Below are 18,848 nucleotides of genomic sequence, written 5' to 3'. Positions count from 1 at the left end.
ATTACTAAAAAAAGGGGGGGGGGGAGAATTGCCTTTAGGAATACTTAAGGAGTAATTCTACACCAGCATAAAGCAAGCTTGCCATAAAGTAAGCCAGTTTTAAAGTTACACCAGATCCAAACTCTGTTAAGCAGTGGGGTTGTTGCTACCAGGCCTAAGCCTGGCGGAGCAAAAACAAGCCTTTAAATAGTGTTTTAGTTACATTTCCCTTTTTACTGGTTTGATTAATTCTGGGTTGCCAGTTCATATGACTGAGCTGAAAGGGCTTAAAATCCAGACAAAGTCCCACCACACCCCAGAACACCCCATTTTCAGGGCTTTCTCCAGTTTGAGATTCACTGGATCTCAGGTAAGCTGGGATGGAGGAGATACACTGGCATATCTCTGGCTGAGCCGAGGTTGAGGGAGTTAAGACAGCGTAGCCCAGCTGTGCCAAGAATCTCCCTGCTCAGCCAGAGATCTGCTGGATCCTAACCCATTCATCCCAGTGGATCATTTTATCATTTCCCCTTTAATTGTAGCTCCTTGTATGGCATTGTTTTTTAATTCTCCCAACTTCAGATTGCTTGTAAAGAATGTAAAGGGAGGACACTACTATGCAACTCGCTGGCTGATGTTATATGTAAGCTCTGATAGATAAATTGAAACACCAAATCTACGAGTCCAAAATGAAGATAAGGTGCCACTCTAACAATAAACAAGACCCAAGTTTTTATTTGTATTCTGTTAGTATTATCTGTAAGTAAGATATCTGTCACATATATCTAATATATAATTTAAATAACTTTCCTTAGCCACAACCTGGTGACCTCGAGATGTTTTGGATTCTACAGCCTCCACCAACCTCTGCCAGTGTGGTCAGTAATCACGGATGATGGAAACTGCAGTTCAAAACATCTAAAGATTGTGGAAGGATAGTTTGGAGTGTTTCAGCATCTTACACGGCATCGTGGCAAATACCGCTTTCAGCAGATATAAGAGGAAGCACATAGCACTAGTACTTTGGGGCTAGATTGCCAGCTCGGTTTCAGGCCCAATTCATGGTTCTCATGTTAATGTTTTAAACCATAAACAACTTAGGCCCCAAATATATGAAAGGACACTTCCTTCTCTACAGACCCTCTTGGGGGCTAAGATCAACAGAGGGTAGTTCCTCTGCCTGCAGAGGTTTGGTGTAGTAGTGACTGGAAGAGAGGGCATTCTCTGTGACTGTCACTGCGTTGTGGAACTCCTTACTTACAGAGGTAGGTCTGGAATGCTCATTATACAGCTTGCGGCCAATTCTGAAGACGTACTGCATTAACTGACTTTTGACACTCAGGGTGTATATTTTTAGGACCCACCTTGTTTTGGGTGTTGTAAGTTGTTTTAAAATGTTTTAATACTGTTTTTTTAAATGTTGTAACCTGCTCAGGGACCTTGGGGGAAGGATAGGATGATGATGATGACGACGATAATAATAATGATAATTAATAATAACGTATGGGGTGTTAAGGGACGCGGGTGGCACTGTGGGTTAAACCACAGAGCCTCGGACTTGCCTATCAGAAAGTCGGCAGTTCAAATCCCCGCAACGGGGTGAGCTCCCATTGCTCGGTCCCTGCTCCTGCCAACCTAGCAGTTCGAAAGCACGTCAGAGTGCAAGTAGATAAATAGGTACTGCTCCAGCGGGAAGGTAAACGGTGTTTTCGTGTGCTGTTCTGGTTCGCCAGAAGCAGCTTTGTCATGCTGGCCACATGACCCGGAAGCTGTATGCTGGCTCCCTCGGCCAATAAAGATAGATGAGCTCCACAACCCCAGAGTCGGACACGACTGGACCTAATGGTCAGGGGTCCCTTTACCTTTATGGGGTGATAGGGGAGGAGTAGCACCTCTGATCTCCACTATGCACTCAGCTCTCACCTGTGGCTCCTAGAAGCTGTCAGTATGTGACAGCAGCCACACACCTGGAAAGGCTTCAACTGGATGGCTAAACCAGGTGTGGGTAGCTGATGGGTCTCAAACCCTCAGTGAGTTAGGGATTTCCCCTACATGCAAAGATAGGCTCCAGCAGATGGAGTGGAAAAAAGCAATAGTGGGTCCAGTGGTCAAGAAGGCAGTTTTGGCACATGCCATAGAGGGAAGTGAGGGGCAGATTGGGCTCATCAACCTGAGAAGGCAACCCATACAAGAGAAGGAGAATTCTGGTCCTAAACCTCCACAGCCTTACATGATATCTTCGGGAGAAGAAAAGGCCAAGGAGTAAACCCTACAGAAATTCAGAGTGGTGTCCCTAAGACAGTTGGATGGGGACTTACATGCCTCCTTCTGGAAAATTCTGCAGCCAAGCTGTTGTCAAACGTGTTGCTCTGCTTTCCTTTGGCCCACATCAGAGAGATCTTGTTGTCTGGGCAGCCCAGGACCTCCATAAACAATGCGCAGGTTTGCATCCCAGGTAGGTCACTGGTGCTGCTAATGTTCACCCGTGGAGGTGCACTCCATTGTCTCTTGAGACAGATGCCAATAACAGCAGCAGCAGCAGCAACAACAACAACAACAGCAGCAGCAGTAATAATGGAAAGCAGACTTGGAGGAAAGCAGCCACTGCGATAGCAAATGGGAAGAAAATTGAGCATGAAGTGTGGGAATGCGCTGTAACAATAGTAGCTGGGGCACTCCCCTTGTGGAGGACACTGGGCAAGGCAAGCAAGATATAGTGCACCTGAATCATACGTTTGCAGTACTAGCTACCTAAAACCCAAGCTTTTTTTCATTCTTCTAGTGACAGTTTTGGGTCGAGACAACCTTTATTAGGATGATGGTACTCTGTGAATTGGCCCTATGCCACAGTACTTGGGATGCGATGGAGTTGCGTCATGCATAATTTCCTTTTTGCACGATCCTCTGGGGATCTGACTAGTTTGGAAAAGAATTGTCTGTACATATAGGCTGGACACCACTGAGCAGGAGTCGCATGCGCCTCCGTCCTTTTGCTTGAGACATCAACAACTATTTGCTTTCTAAGTTGTTTTGTGCAGTGCGTCAGCTCTCTCTGCTTGTGGCACATTGTGCTCTGGACTGCCAAGACTTGTGAATGGATAGTCCTGCTGTTAGGCAGGAAATTGTGCTAGAACACTTGTGGCAAAAAGTCTGTGATTACCAAGGTGTGTGCCCTTCATTGGGTGGGCACTGAATGCTCTCATTGCAGAAAGCACAGCTCAAGAGAACTTGGCAGTATATTTTTAACTTCAAGTAGTGTGAGGAAAATGTGAAGTATATACATCTCTAAATATACATGTGGACACTGAGGTAAGGCATGCTAGCCTGAAAAAACTGTTCCAGAAGTATTTAACACTCTTTGCTTTTACTCGTGATGGACGTTGCCTGAGGCTGCTAGCAGAATACATTATGTTTAGAATAGGGAGGAAGGGTACTCCAAATGCCAGGTGCCGTATTCACCTGCAGGTATAAGAAGAATTCGTTAGCAACCATGAAGGTTTCATTTATGCACTGATATTAGAGGGAGTGATGGTGGAAATTGGTATGGTTGCTATTGCATGTTACCGTGTTGACTCTTGGGGCATGATCCGGTTCCACTGATTTTAATGGGAATATTAACCATGTGTTTAAATAACTTGCACTGAAATCAATAGATGCTTAAAATCTTTGGTCTGGCAAGACTTTGGCCTTTTGATTTATATCTCATTAGTGCATTAGCTTTTTGGAAAACAAAGAAGAGGTAATGCTTAATAAACATAACTTGTGTATATTCCCTATTGAATTTAATGGGGCTTATGTGCACCTACATTCAATCAATCAATCAATCAATCCAATCAGTTAATTAATTAACAGCCCTTCAGCCCAAGGATCATTGGGCGGTTTACAGTATAAAAACACAAAAATACATTTATATAAAGATACTAGTTGGAGTTGTTGTAGTAGTAGTAGTTGTTGTTAGGTGATATTTGCTGATGTGGTATTTGAATTTAGAATACAATATATGGATACTTAAGAATGACATTGATATAATAAAACTACTACGTATTAAGCAGAGAGGACAGTCTCGTGCAAAAATAAGATTTGAAATTTGCCTTATGTCCTCGAATTCCGCAAACATCCATCTGGTAATTGGTAAATAACAGCATATCTACAATTTGAGTTCCTGCATGAATTAATTAATATCCGCATATCATCTCTTTGATATACTGTGCTCTGCTGTTGCTCCCTTGAGTGTATTGATCTTAATTGCCATTCTTTTGCTAATTTAATTTTAGCTTCTGATGGTAAATTCTTTCCTGTGTTCCCCTCACTCCTTCCTACTACCTGGAGTGAAGCACGAATTAACATTACATATGGACCCATTCAAAACATGTTTCAATAGTTGACAAGGGATGCGGACCATTATATACATTTTGTAATTTAATAACCATACATATTAAAACCCCAATATATCGAATCCCATTGATTTCAGTTGGGTTTATTGGCTTGGAGAATTTGTGGATACTTTACAGTCTGATCCTAATCCTAACTGTGATTACATGGAAAATAAATTCCAATAATTTTGGCAGGTCTTGCTTCCTAGGAAGTGTGTTTATACTGAAGTCTTTGGTTTTTATTTATCTCCCGACTCAGTTGAAATATTACCTTCTTGATGGTTGAGCCAATTCATCACAATGGGATTTCACACTACCAAAAAACCTCTGTATGTCCAAATCCTATGAGAATTATGAAGTACTGCTGACATTAACAGCAGAAACCAGATTCTGTGGGGACTTACTAGATAGTAGCTAAGCAGTTTGAACTCTCCCACGTGATTGGGATGGAGAAACAGGGCTCAAAGGAGTTGAGATCTGGAGACAGCGCACACACACACACACACACACACACACACACACACACACTGTATATTTAAAGCACATGACTTACCTCAAAGAGTCCTGGAAACGGTAGTTTAACCATTGCAGAGCTACAATTTCCAGCATTTAGTTCCTAGACTACTTCGGGGAAAGTCATGTTCTTTCAATGTGCATTAAACATGTGGTGTGTACACAGCCAGAGAGGCAGCTCCCGCCCAGCAAAGGTAACCTTTAAATCAGACCTCAGCGTAAAGGTGTCCTATAGAATCTTTCCACTTTCAGAGCTGTTGCAAGTTTGCATTTGCTAACATAGCATACGCCTACTTACACTTTTAACTTGCTTTTGTGGCATCAGGAAAGACACCCTCATTTAAACAATGTGCCTTTTTGCAGCGAGTTACTAATGGCTTTGAAACTAACCTGACTGGCCTGATCACTTTCCACTTGCAAGAGTTGTTATCCATTACATCTTGCCTGGGCTTGACCGACAAACCCACAGGCAGAGTAGACCTAAGGCAGCAGATTTTATTAAAGATTTCACAAACTGCTTCCAAATCCTTGTTTGAAATTGAAATCCTAGTGTGACGTAGGTTTGGAAGCGGTCCTGGTTAGGGCTGGCCTTAAGTTGCATGGCATTGGCAAGCTTTGGTTATTGCAAACCACAGAAGGGAGGGGTGAAGCTGCTGCGCGTGAGGGGGATGGGGCAGAACAAGGACTGCTCAAACTTGTGGAACATTCCCAATCATTTGTCGATTAGGTGGGCATGACATGTGAACCAGTATGGTAAGCTAAACGTAATTGGCCTGTTGGCTTTTCAAAGCGCATCCCAACAAAGAATGGATGTCTCTCTGCAGTGAATTCAGCGTACAAGCAAGCCCCTATACACATTGTAGTGACTTCGAAGTTATTTAACTTTTACCTTAATATGTGTGTATTCTTATTTCAGCCTATTCTTAGGTGAGTTATCTTAGAAGCATAGAATTGGAGGGGAAGAATCATAGAATTGAAGGGGACTCCAAATGTCATCTCGTCCAACCCCCTGCAATACAGGAATCTCAGCTAGGGATACCTCAGTTGGTAGAGCATGAGACTGTTCATCTCAGGGTTGTGGGGTCAAGCCCTGCATTGGGCAAAAGATTCCTTCATTGCAGAGGGTTGGACTACATGATCCTCACGGTCCCTCCCAACTCTTTCATTCTATGACCGTGTCTTCTGTTCTTAACATTAGTTACACTGCAGATTCTTTGAGATTTGTTTCTGATGAGTTGTTTAGAACAGCCTCACACGTCATGCAATACCTGCGTTTGCTGCTCAGTTTCTCAAGCAGGTATAATTTGTGGACTTGTAATGCTGAATGCACACCAGAAGGGGACCTTCAGCCAGCTAGAGCTGTTAGCATGTGCAGACAGCTGTTGGTGTGCATCTGCCCTTCATACTTAATGTGTGTTAGTCAAGACACTGGTGTAGTGCTAGTATATCCCCAACAAGTGCTGCGTACAGAAGTTTATGTGCATTTGATGGGGTTGACCAGTTTTAGCTCATTTCTGAAAGAAGCAGAGAAAATCATAACAAAAAGAAAGAGAGTAATGATCTAAGAATTGTGTAAGAAGAAAAAGGTGCTGCTGGACTCCCACAGGGATCTGCAAGCAGTTTTGTGTGGATATTGAAAAGCATGGGGGATAAAATGGAGCCTTTAGGATCCCCATGGCCTAATTGCTGCAGAGGAGAGCATCCGTCTCCCAGCACAACCGTTTTGCAAATGACTGTCCCAAGTAGGGAGAAGAACCACTTTGGTGCTGTACTGCGTGCCGGAGAGGGTGGAGTTGCCACGGAAGTGACTTTAGGAAGCTGGTCAGACTAATGGTCCATCTAGTTCAGTATTGTTTTTTCTGCCTGGAAGTAACTTTCTAGGTTTTCAGATCATGTTCTTTTCCAGCCCTTCCTGGGGCCCTTTGGATGTGCTCTGTTGCTAAGCCATGGCCACTCCCCAAAGTCCAAAGACCCTCAGACTTGCTCTTCTCAGCTCACCTAGTAGAACATTGCAGCTGATGTGAGGGTCCGTGGAGTCCTGAATCCTTCAGACCCTGGTCTGCAGCACCATACAGAGGAGCACGATAACCCACCACACCCAGGAAGGTCCCAGCGTTGTAGGGAGAGGTACAGCCGCCCTGTCCTGTAGCTTAAGGACCAGTTCAAGGATTTAACCATGATGGGAAGGGAGATGATGTTGGCAGAACAACAACCTGTGATGAATCCTCACTGCCATTATCGGGGCACAAGGGGTGCCTTCTCTTGTCACAACAGATTTCAAAATACATTAACTAAGCTGACCCAATACACAATTATCCAGCCTTGCATAAAGGAATTCTTTTCTGGAGAGTTTTTGCCGTTGTAGCAACAAGGGCCCTGCTTCCTTTGCAGCTGGTGGTAGATTTTTCGTCCCGCTTTCCCACATGGCCTAAACGCCACCCGTGCTATTATAATATAAAGCCAGCTTTGAAGTAAACCCAATAGATTTTCTTAATAAGCTCATTGCTATCCTGTAAATAGCACATTAAAAAAAAACCCAACCTACCTTATAGTGGCTAGTGGATCAGTGGATCAGATTAAGTAATCCTGGCAAGGAAGATGTGGTTCATTTTAATGAAATTGTTACTTGTAGGTGAACATTATAAATAAGAAAACAAATAAACAAAGCTTGATCAGCCTTGCAAAATAATCCCATCCATTTGATTCCTAGTACACATTTTGCTACATTTTAAGTTTAATTCTGTGGTGCCAGTCATGATATTTTGCAATGAAATCTATTTAGGGTTACAGACTTTGTCTCTGCTAAGAGATGAGGAACGCTATTTTTTTCCTGGAAGAAGGCACATTCAGAGAAGGCCTTTACCTCCTGAGGAAATGAGGGCAGACTGCTTGGAGATAGCTGCTAAATAATGCAAACTAGGATTGCAGCCCTAAACACTGAGCATGCATAGGATTGCCTTGTGAGTAGTAAAATGATGAACTGGAAACTGTTATAGAGCCTTCTGAATAGTAAGCATGTTCATCTGCATTATGCTAGGACTAGAATGATCAGTAATTTGTTTTATATTTTTAATTTTAAAATATATAGCTAGCCCCAAGACTGAGTGTCAAATGCGTTAAAACATTAAGAACTTGGTCTTCTCCCAGCTTAATCCTTCCCTCCCAAAGTCAGCCCAGACAGACAAATATCAAGTAACAGTGGAAAATGCTCATTTGTGTTAGGTCTGAGGTGGAAAAAACCTTACAACTGATACTGATAGTGAAAGTGACTAGTTAATAATAATAAAAAAGAAGGAGTGTTTCCTGCAAAACTTGTGTTTGTCATTTAAGGATGAAGAGATTAGCTCATTGTGCAGTTTGTGCTATATTTCCTTTACATATCCTTGGCTTTAAAAATCTGTGGCACATTGTAAGAAGCAGCTAATGCCATAAAGCTACTTAGATAGGGCGAAAAACCACAGGTAATTTGAAAGTTGTTTGAATAAGATTTCTGCTTTATTTTCACAGGTCCATGCATTGCAAGTGCCTTTCTGAAGTCACTCGTACAAGAAACAATTCGTCTGCTTTTTTCCAGAACGATTTCTCTGCCAGCTCTTACCTTATGTGTCATCTGCAGCAGTTTGCCAGACACTTGATGCAAAACTGACTCCTATATTTACACAGCCCGAGGAAAATATTAGTTTGGGCATGAAAACTGCTGAATGTGTAGCTCTTTCCGTGTAATTAATGCCAACAAAGAGGACACAGTGGGCTAAAATGTTGTTGAGGAATGTCATTGCATGAAAATAAAACTTGCTTAACAAAACGGTGTCAACAAAACCATCGAGGGACTCACATTTTCTACATCCAGAAATGCTACCGAGCATGAATATTGTGCAGCCAAAAGTCTACAAGTGGCACATATTGATTGATGATTGACATGCTTGCTGATAAATAGTTGTCTCATTCAGCTTTGTGCGCATTGGACTCTCTGAAGCATTTATTACATCATTGCTGCAAGGAGCTATTTACATTGAAAGGGTTTCCCCGAGTTGTTGGAATTCATAACTTGAGGTGATTTCATTAACAGCAACTCTCAAAATCTAAATCAATTGTACATCATGGCTTTGAATGTTGCTCCTGTAAGAGATACAAAATGGCTGACATTAGAAGTGTGCAGGCAGTTTCAGAGAGGAACTTGTTCACGCTCTGATGAGGAATGTAAATTTGCACATCCACCCAAAAGCTGCCAGGTTGAAAATGGAAGAGTTATCGCCTGCTTCGATTCCCTAAAGGTAAGAACTAAACATTATGTGTCTTGTTTATGGCAAGAAATAATGGTTTATTAAGTAATTTTAAAGATACTGCTGCTGTTAATAGTTGCAGTGTAAATTAAATACAAATTATGGTTTGTATTGACAGCAGCTTAGAATCCAGACTACGATGTGATGGAACCATGGATTGGAACTTGCCTCTTTTTGTTTCCCAACCCCTCTCTATACCCAGCTTAATTAAATTCACTGCTGTCTGTGTTTCAAAAGTCTGGTCTGGATAGAACAGCAGACTATGGTGTTCCACAGACTAGGACAGGCATAGGCAAACTCGGCCCTCCAGATGTTTTCCCATCCCATCATCCCTGACCACTGGTCCTGCTAGCTAGGGATGATGGAAGTTGTAGTCCCAAGACATCTGGAGGGCCGAGTTTGCCTATGCCTGGACTAGGAAGTCAAGGAGGGAATAGGAGAATGGAGGCGGGTGAAGGGGAACGCATGAGCCTGAAACTATTAACGAAAGCCAAACATGGGTTTTCCATTGCATCCAAACTAGATCACCACTCCTTTTATTTGAGGTATTGTCTGAATTCAGCCTGTGTTGTATCTTATTTGAAGAAGAAGGGGGGGAAAGGGGAGGGGGAGACTGCATATTTTCCTTGTATCTGTGAATCTCAAAGTCTGTGGTGTCACCTAGTATGCCATGAGTAATAAATTGATTTACATAATTATAAGCTCCTATGTTCCCAAAGTACTACCAAAGGAGGCTGCCCACTGTTCCTGCAGCTTTAATTGCTCTGGCCTTACCTCCCTCCTGTCAGCCTCCACAGTGTGGAGGTGCCGTATTTTTCGCTCTATAACACGCACCCGACCATAACACGCACGTAGTTTTTAGAGGAGGAAAATCCGTAGGCATGCCACCCACAGGCATTCCCTCCATAACACGCACAGACATTTCCCCTTACTTTTTAGGAGGAAAAAAGTGAGTGTTATGGTGCAAAAAATACGGTAATTCTTACACACAGGCTAATACATTGTGAACAACTTGTCTATAAGGCCACTTTCTCAAATGAGTCTTAAATGGCTATGTTTTGAAAACTTCTAATGTGAATGTTCAAACTAGATGCTCTGGATGCACACTCAACTTTACTCAATCCCCTCTAGAATTAAAACTGATGATGCGATTTAGAAAAATCAAGAGATTCAAATGTGTTTAATACTGTCATATTCTGAAAGCACCCCAAGCTCCTTTAGCCACAGATTCCTGCAAATGACACCTTTAGATGAGGTACTTCTTCTTCCCTTGCTTATTCTATCCTTCCCAAGTCAACTGGCCTGGTGTGTGAGAGTCAGAGCCCAGTATCTCTTGCCTGCGTCCCTAAACCCACTCTCCTATAAACCCCAACATTTCCAATTAGCATACTCAGCATCCCAGAAGCTGTAGAGCTTCACCAAAGCTGTTTGATAGTCAGTTGATGCTACAAGGTGCACATGTCTTCTTTCTTCAGCCACTACCTTCCTAAGCTAAGGGCAGCAGGGTTTCTGGGAGCCCATTGGCTTTTCAGCCCTGCTCCTCACCATCAAATTGTGGGATCAGCCTGAGAAAGTCTGTCTGGCTTCTTGAAACTTTTTGTTTGTATAAAGCATAAGAGTAACAAAAGTTTTATCGTGCATTTTTTATTGTAATTGGTTTGGTTGTTTATACAGGTATATTAAGAGTCAAACGCTTAGTTCTGAGAATCAAAAGACCTGTTTAGTTTTAAAACGTTGATGTGGTTAAATGATTAAGGCTATTTTTGGCTAGTGGTGGTACTTGGCTAGTGTGTAGACTTTTATGCTCTATTTCTCAGAATGGTAAGTACTTGTCTATCATGCCCATTCTCTCTTTGGCTTAGAGCCCCTTTCCATAAAATGTTTTTCAACTTTGTATGTCTTAAATCTAAGACATTTGGATATATGCATACCCTTTAAGAAGAGGAAGTGTTTGCATCACCACCAAGATGCAAGTTAGTCTGCAAATGTACATCTTAGCAGTAAACAGGTTCACACGATAACCTTCCTTTAGGATATTTCTGGTGTGTTTCTGGTCTGGAGAGAGATGTATGCTAAAGGTGGGGGGAGAGGAGAGAGAAGTAACTGTAGAAAAAAGAAAGGCCCCTTCAGGAAAATCTGTTGGCTTTATATCATGCAAGTCCTTCACACAAACAATTGTCTTTGTGCACTATTAATGACCTTAATCCATGGATTATCATATTGTGTTTTAATAGCTTCTTAAGAGATGTTCTAACTCATTTAGGACAGTGGAAGCATGCATGTTTTATTGTTACATGCACATCCTTTGCTCTCTTAGTCTATATGCGCCGCATATAAACCATTTTATGTCCAACGCAACTTGCCTTGCTACCGTAACCCACTCCTGGGTTAACTCCTAACATCAGACTTGCTCATCCCCATTAGTCACTGTCAGTCCCTGACCTCTCCTCCATCGCTGTATTGCGTGTCCGTTGTCAACTGTTTGCCACTTTTGTGAATTTGTATAATACCAAGGAAGACTTGGCGCTATGTGCAGTTAAATATTTAGCAGCAGGGAGTCCAAGTGATTGAACGTGTGTGAGGGTCACCATTGCCATGCTTTTCATACAAGCAGAGTTATCTTTGCTTAAATTTTTATGTAAGCAAGTTTGCATGATGACCCTGGGGGCTGGGAGGCTTGTTCGCAAGTCGCAGCACAGGGACAAACTCAGTATGATGGAAGCAAAGACATTTGTTTCTTCGTGGATATGCCCTTATTCACAGGTAGTGTGAGCAGTGAAGGTCTAGAAAGAAAGGGGGGGCACCTGTCACTTCTCACAAAGATGGTGTGGAAAGTTCAGCCCCTGCCAGCACCCTTCTTTTTTTGTCAAAAATTTGACCCACCTATCCGTTGCTTTTTGTCTGATTGGACAGATATGGGAACAGCAAGCACAGCTGCCCCAAACCACTCTGTCATTAACTCACTTGGTGATTTGGGGCAAGTCACAATATCTCAGTCTCTGTCCTCAATCTCAGTAAAAGATTAAGCACCTCCCTCCAAGCTGAATGAATGAACAAGGTGGAGAACTGTAAAATGATTAGGGCATGAAAACTTCTTGCCTGCTGCTCAGAATCTGCTCTCCTTCTAGTTCATATTTACAAGAGACATAACCCCAGAGGGGCTGCAGTAGAGCACGTGTATGAAAGTATCGGGGTTCTAGAGAAAAGGAAATTCCTAATTGAAAGCATTTTGACGGCCATATATTTTTACAACTTTTATTCCATATTCATGAAATCCTTAACTGTGATACCAATCACTTGGCCAAATTTGCTTCAGATTCTCAGTGGTTACTAGCAGAAATGACCCACTGGGTGTAGCAGAGATGCCACGCTGACGTCCTGTTAGGTGGGTCACTATTGCTTACAGGAAGTTGGCACAGTGTAGAAGCACCAGCGGAGCCAGTGGTGTGTTTTCATCATGCCAACTTTTCTGCCACCTTACTCCTTCTTTACGTCTTTCTCCTGCCTAGAAGTTATATTCCAGGTATACCAAGTTAACATTTCTGATATAATATATTTGCAAACTTTCAGAAGAGAATTACCACACATATGGACAATAGCCTTAGACAGTTTTCAGCAGAATTAAACACTAATCCAAAAGTCTTCTTAGAAGGAAGGCTTGCAGTGAAGCCAAAGACATAGTATATCATCTTCTCTGTAATTTTCCAGTGGGGAAGTATTATTGCAAATATGCATCAATATTTTTTTGGATTTAGCCGCTGTCTAAGGGCTAGTGTTTGTTTGTTCATTAAAAGTATGAACGCATGAAGACCCATCAACAAGAAAGCTTCACGAAGGGAGAATGGGAAGGGAAAAATCACCATGAGGTGATCCAAATTATTGGATAACCAGGGCCAAAGCAAAAGACAGCTTAACATTACTATCCATATTTCACATTAATATTTGTTAGCTGTATTGACTGGCAAGATACCAGGTGTTTTTGTTTTCCTTTAACATTATAAGCAATCATGTTTGTAGGGGGTGTTGCATAATAATTTTAAAAATGCAATATTTTGAAATATTTCTGCCCAATAACTGGCCTTTATAAGCCCAGAGGCTGTGGGTTATCTCTTCATCAGCTGAAGCTGATGGAAAGGTGCTTCATGAACAGAGGTCACTTGGGCCATACCTGGGAACCTGATCATTTTAGGGGGAGTGCAAATCAATTCAGAACAGGCTGAACACCATCTGCCTGACCAGATGTACCCCTTACCCATAGCCACTTTTGGACATATGGTGAAAAGTGGGGCATGAATGCCTTAAATAAAATAATAGAACTTCCATCTTGTCAGGATTGAGTTTCTGTTTAATAGCCTTCACCCATCCCATTGTCTATCCCAGGCAGTGATTCAACAGTCTGAACACCTCACTTGTCTGAGATGCAGAAGGGGCTGGATGTCATCAACCTATTTTATAGACTGATGCTCCTGGGACATGGGAACTGTGAGGATCTGAATGCATCCGATCCCTGAAATAAGCAACCTTGTCTGTTTTAAAGACATCTGTTTTCTGTACCAAAATATGAATACATACATAATGTTTATATCTTACCTAGGGGTGGCAGGAGTTCAACAGTAACTAATCCCAGATCTAAAATTGTGGCCCTCCACTCTTCAGCCATTTAATCCAGATCAATACTGGAGTAATCACATGGATTATAATGAGATAAATATTTGAAGAAAACATGCATGCTAATTTTTCCATTCCATACACATAAAATTGGCCCCAAATGTTTGAGACTTAAATTGTTTGGAACTTCAATGCATCATGTTCCTTAAGAATTGTTACCTAGAAGCACAAGTCGCACCAATAGCTAGCCCTGTGCCGGAGTGTTCTCTGCCTGAGAACAAGGTACTAATACTAAACTTAGCAAATACATATCTCAGTTCCAATAGGAGCATATCTGATGTGCATGGCCTATTAATGTTTAAAGTTGATACTGGATCTGATATTATATCTTTGCTGCTGAAACAGATTTAATGCAGGCTATCCACATACCTTTAAGTAAATGATGAAAAGTAGCATCAAACAACCCCCCCCCCCATATTCATTTTTACTAAGGGAGATGGCAAAAACATTGGTTGTAATCTTAAAAGGTACTGTTTAAATCAGGCTGTAGTATAACAATACTTAATGGTTGTAAAGCGTTTTCACTTGTTCACAGTGCTTCACGTGCTTTCTGTGGTTGCAATCCTTCTGACTCTGCAAGGTGTGCAAACATTATTATCCCCATATTTCAGATGAATGGACTGTTGCTGAAAGAGAATGTCATGCCTAAGGACACATAGTAGATTCATGGCAGGGGTGAGATTTGAACCAGCACTCCAACTGCAATTGCACCATACATTTGTATAATGGCATTACCATATTAGCATTTTTTTTCAACTCCTTTCCTAATACTCCCTAAGATGGAGCTGACACACAGTGACAACCCCAGTATCTCTTTCCTGGCCAGTCATCACCAGTTCAGACCCTACTAATGTATATATGTCGTTAGAATTTTTTGAATTTAATAATCACATAAAAATGATTTAAGTAAGTGCAGCTTCCCTTAGATTCTTATAATCTAATAACCCCCTCTTTTTAAGGCTTTCATATTAAATAAATAAGAAAAATCCTGCTTTAAAATGATTTAAATCAAACTTCATTTTTACTAGTCAGATATTTTCTAAAGTTGGTTGTACATCAGTACAACAACAACAACAACAACAACAACAACAACAACAACAACAACATAATTTATTAGTTGTACCACACCCATCTGTCTGAGTTGCCCAAGCCACTCTAGGCAGTTTCCAACAAAATCTAATAGAACATAATGAAACATCAGGCATTAAAAACATCCTGATGACTACGGAAAGTTGCATAATTGTGTCTCTCTTTGACATCTGAGGGGAGGGCATTCCACAGAGCAGGCGCCACTATCAAGAAGGCCCTCTGCCCGGTTCCCTGTAATTTCACTTCTTACAATGAAGAAACCACCAGAAGGCCCTGAAAACTGGACCTCTCTTTCCAGCTGGGTTGAACGATGGGGGACGATAGAGATGCTCCTTCAGGTATGCAGGGCCAATGCCGTTTAGGGCTTTAAAGGTCCTCACCAACACTTTGAATTGTGCTCGGAAACGTAATGGGAGCCAATGTAGGTCTTTCAGGACCAGTGTTATATGGTCTCGGCGACCACTCCCGGTCACCAGTCTAGCTGCTGCATTCTGGATTAATTGTAGTTTCCGGGTCACCTTCAAAGGTAACCCCACGTAGAGCGCATTGCAGTAGTCCAAGCGGGAGATAACCAAAGCATATACCACTCTGGTGAGACAGGACGCAGACAAGTAGGGTCTCAGCTGGCGTACTGGATGGAGCTCCTGGACACATAATTGGCCTGTGCCTCCATGGAATCCAAAATGACCCCAGGTTGCGTACCTGGTCCTAGGGGCATAGTTCCAGGGAGTCCTCCACACCTGCCCACTTGCTGTCCCCAGTACTTCTGTCTTGTCGAGATTCAATCTCAATCTGTTATCCATCCTCTAAATGCCTCCACAAACTCACACAGTTCTCTATACTTGCATGCTCTAAGAGTAAGCCTCACTGAACTTAATGACGCTACTTTTGGGTATGCCTCTATAGGATCTCACTGTGATTTGATTTGAAAGCACGGGCTTCTACTTGTTGTTCATTAGACACATGTCAATCCCAGAAGAAGAGTTCACATTCTTTACAGAGAATAATGTATTTTTTAAAATAATTTTTTTAGAGCTGAGCTGACTGCTGAGGTAGCTGGAGGGTATAAAACTGGATTCTGTTCATGGATTATTCTGAATGAAAAGAGATTGGCTTCTTGGACCTACCTAGGGGCTGGATCACAATACTTTTGATGATTTTGTAGTCCCTGTTCTTTCTCTGGTTACCATAATAATGCACTACTTCTGTATATAGATAGAGAGATCTCCTCATTATGTTTGAAAGAGGGTCATGGAGTCAGTTGTAAATGACTTTGCTTTAAGATGTTTGAATTTAGCATGTTTGTATTGTATTCAGACCTCCTTTTAAATCAGCCCCCCCCCCAAAAAAAACCCACTCAGCCTTATAATTGGAAGAATAGGTCAACCAATGATATTTACCAACATATTTAGTAGGACTGCGTTTTGTTTTTCAGGTTTTCGGGGATTTTTTGTTTTTGCAGCTGTAGCATCTCTTGAAGTAGAAACATCAAGATATAAAGACACATTCACAGGCTTGTAATAGCTTGTCTTAGTAATTATAGATTTGTTTCAAATTGTAGCCTTCTGCTAACAGAAGAGTGTCATCTTACATTGAAATGAGCAATTAAGTGTACAACTTGTAATATATTTGGTTGTTTAAAGAGAACCACAAAATACAATATGTTTGTTTGCGTCTCCTTTTCAAGTTTGGGATTGTACATTTTTAAAAGCTGAATGTTCATTAAGAGAAATTATATAATCCATTCAGCGCAGTTTCCTAATTATTAGATGGTAATTGATTTACAGTACAATCCTTCTCATGCTTACTTGGAAGTAAGCACCACTGTGTTTATTGGGGATTGACCCCTCTAGTAAGTGTGTTAAGGATTATAGCTTTAAAGAATCAAGATTTAGTGCTCCCCACCTTGAACTAGTGGGAAACAGAGAGAGTAGAAATGGGGAATAAAAATGCCAGGGAAAATGTGTGATGTCCTCTCCTGGTATGCCCCACGGAGGACCTTAAAGTCCATATATAGCAACACCCTGGAGGTCCCGGGCCCTAAGGAAGTTAGATTAGCCTCAACCAGAGCCAGGGCCTTTTCAACACTGGCTCCGGCCTGGTGGAACGCTCTGTCTCATGAGACCAGGGCAGTGCGGGATCTGAGTTCTTTCCGCAGGGCCTGTAAGACAGAGTTGTTCCACCTGGCCTTTGGCTTGGAGTCAAGTTGATTCCCTCCCCCTCTTTCTTTTTCCTTTCTCCTCCTGTGATGAGGCTGCATTTTAATGTTTTAATGTTGTATTTTAATCTTGTTTTTTAAGTTGCATTTCAATCAACTTGTTTTTTATTGGTTGTTAGCCGCCCTGAGCCCGGTCTTAGCTTGGGAGGGCGGGGTATAAATAAAATTATATAAATAAAATTATTATTATTATTATTATTATTATTATTATTATTATTATTATTATTATTAAAACAATTAGATATGAGACTTGTTGATTTATCTGGGAATGCTAGAAATATTATGAGCCAGGAATTTCTAATTTAGAACTGCAGTCATACCTCGGGTTGAAGTTGCTTCAGGTTGAGTGCTTTCAGGTTGTGCTCCGCGGCGACCCAGAAGTAACGGAACACGTTACTTCTGGGTTTCGCCGCTCGCGCATGCGCAGACGGTCAAAATGACGTCACACGCATGCGCGGAAACGGCAAATCGCAACCCGTGCATGCGCAGATACAAGTTGCATTTACTTCAGGATGTGAACGGGGCTCCAGAACGGATCCTGTTCGTATCCAGAGGTATCACCGTACTGATCTATTCATGATTACAAAGGGAAGACACCCAGGAGTAAAATTTTAAGGTTTTTGACTGACAGTGCATATCATTGCAAGTTAAATATTTAAAAACCACCTCATGTATCCTCCTTTACAGTAAACTCCATTGAAAGTGTGTATTTTGAGTAAACCTTTATAGTAGGAGTTGCCAACTTTCGAGAACTAGTGTGGAAATTTCAAATATTGAGCAAGTGATGGGGTGCCAGTCACAAAATGGCTGTTGTGTTGTGGTGGTGGGGGGCACAATACAAAATTAGAGAGGGGCAACCGTCCCCTTCTTTATGCTTCTTGTGGGAAGTCCACTGTGTCCTGCTGGTCCTGATAATGGAGATCATACATACAAACATTAATGCTGGTGCTGTCTATTAACAACAGAGAGCATTCATCAGTACCAGGAAAAATATACGAGTTAGCCACACCACTCTCATTTTGCAGAAATCAGAAGTTATATGCACATTTTGCCCTATAGCTTGCTTTCGAAGTGGGCGAAAACCTTTATTATTATTATTTTAGATTATTATTATAAATCGCTTTAACAGTAACAAAACACAAAAATCAAGAACAACTTTGGTGTAATGGAGTAGAACACAATTACATAAGATGTTAAGTCTGCTGTACAAATACACCTAAGAGCCCAAGCAACATTGCTGAATTTTCAAATTCTCCTGTCAAGAATTGCTGGAGGCTGTCTAAACCTGCCCCCTTCATTAAGACACTTAAAAAGGGATACCATTCATTAATAATAATAATAATAATATTTTATTTATATCCCGCCCTCCCCAGCCAAAGCCGGGCTCAGAGCGGCTAGCAACAGTAAAAATAGCACAGTTTACATAAAATCACAGTCAGTTAATTGAAACACATTCTAAAATCAGTTCAGAATCAAATTAATGGCAACCATTGGGCTAGAGTTCTATGAAGATTATAAGTTCAGTCCCCCCTTAAATAATGGTGGTAAGTTAGATGTTCTGAGAACTATATAATCCATATATTTTTATACCACATCTCTTGAGATTTCCAGTGGGATGTTGTTACTAGTCTCACATGGCGCGAGTCACTTTCTAGGGACAAGAGGGCTAGAGCTGGGTCTGGAATTAGCTTCTGAGGTGCAATGCACACACACACTTTGAAAAAT

The 18,848-nt window shown here is 41.6% G+C and overlaps 1 protein-coding gene across 15 annotated transcripts in view; it reads left to right on the top strand.

Moving 5' to 3' along the window:
- MBNL2 (muscleblind like splicing regulator 2) overlaps window positions 1–18,848 on the top strand; it is a 77,284-nt gene that overhangs the window by 11,805 nt on the left and 46,631 nt on the right. For 14 of the 15 annotated variants that reach the window (XM_081198551.1, XM_081198550.1, XM_081198549.1 and 11 more), the window contains exon 2: window positions 8,373–9,139. In XM_081198551.1, the coding sequence (XP_081054677.1) occupies window positions 8,966–9,139 (174 nt within the window). In that variant the 5' untranslated portion in view covers window positions 8,373–8,965. Of the gene's footprint in view, window positions 1–7,690; window positions 7,826–8,372; window positions 9,140–18,848 lie in introns of those variants that run through there. The other variant, XM_081198553.1, reaches the window with a different exon arrangement.

This window comes from Podarcis bocagei (assembly GCF_964188305.1).
Source record: "Podarcis bocagei genome assembly, chromosome: 6".
Lineage (NCBI taxonomy): Eukaryota > Metazoa > Chordata > Lepidosauria > Squamata > Lacertidae > Podarcis > Podarcis bocagei.
The sequence above is the reverse complement of the archived record's forward strand: the minus strand, read 5'-3'. Positions and strand labels throughout refer to the sequence as shown.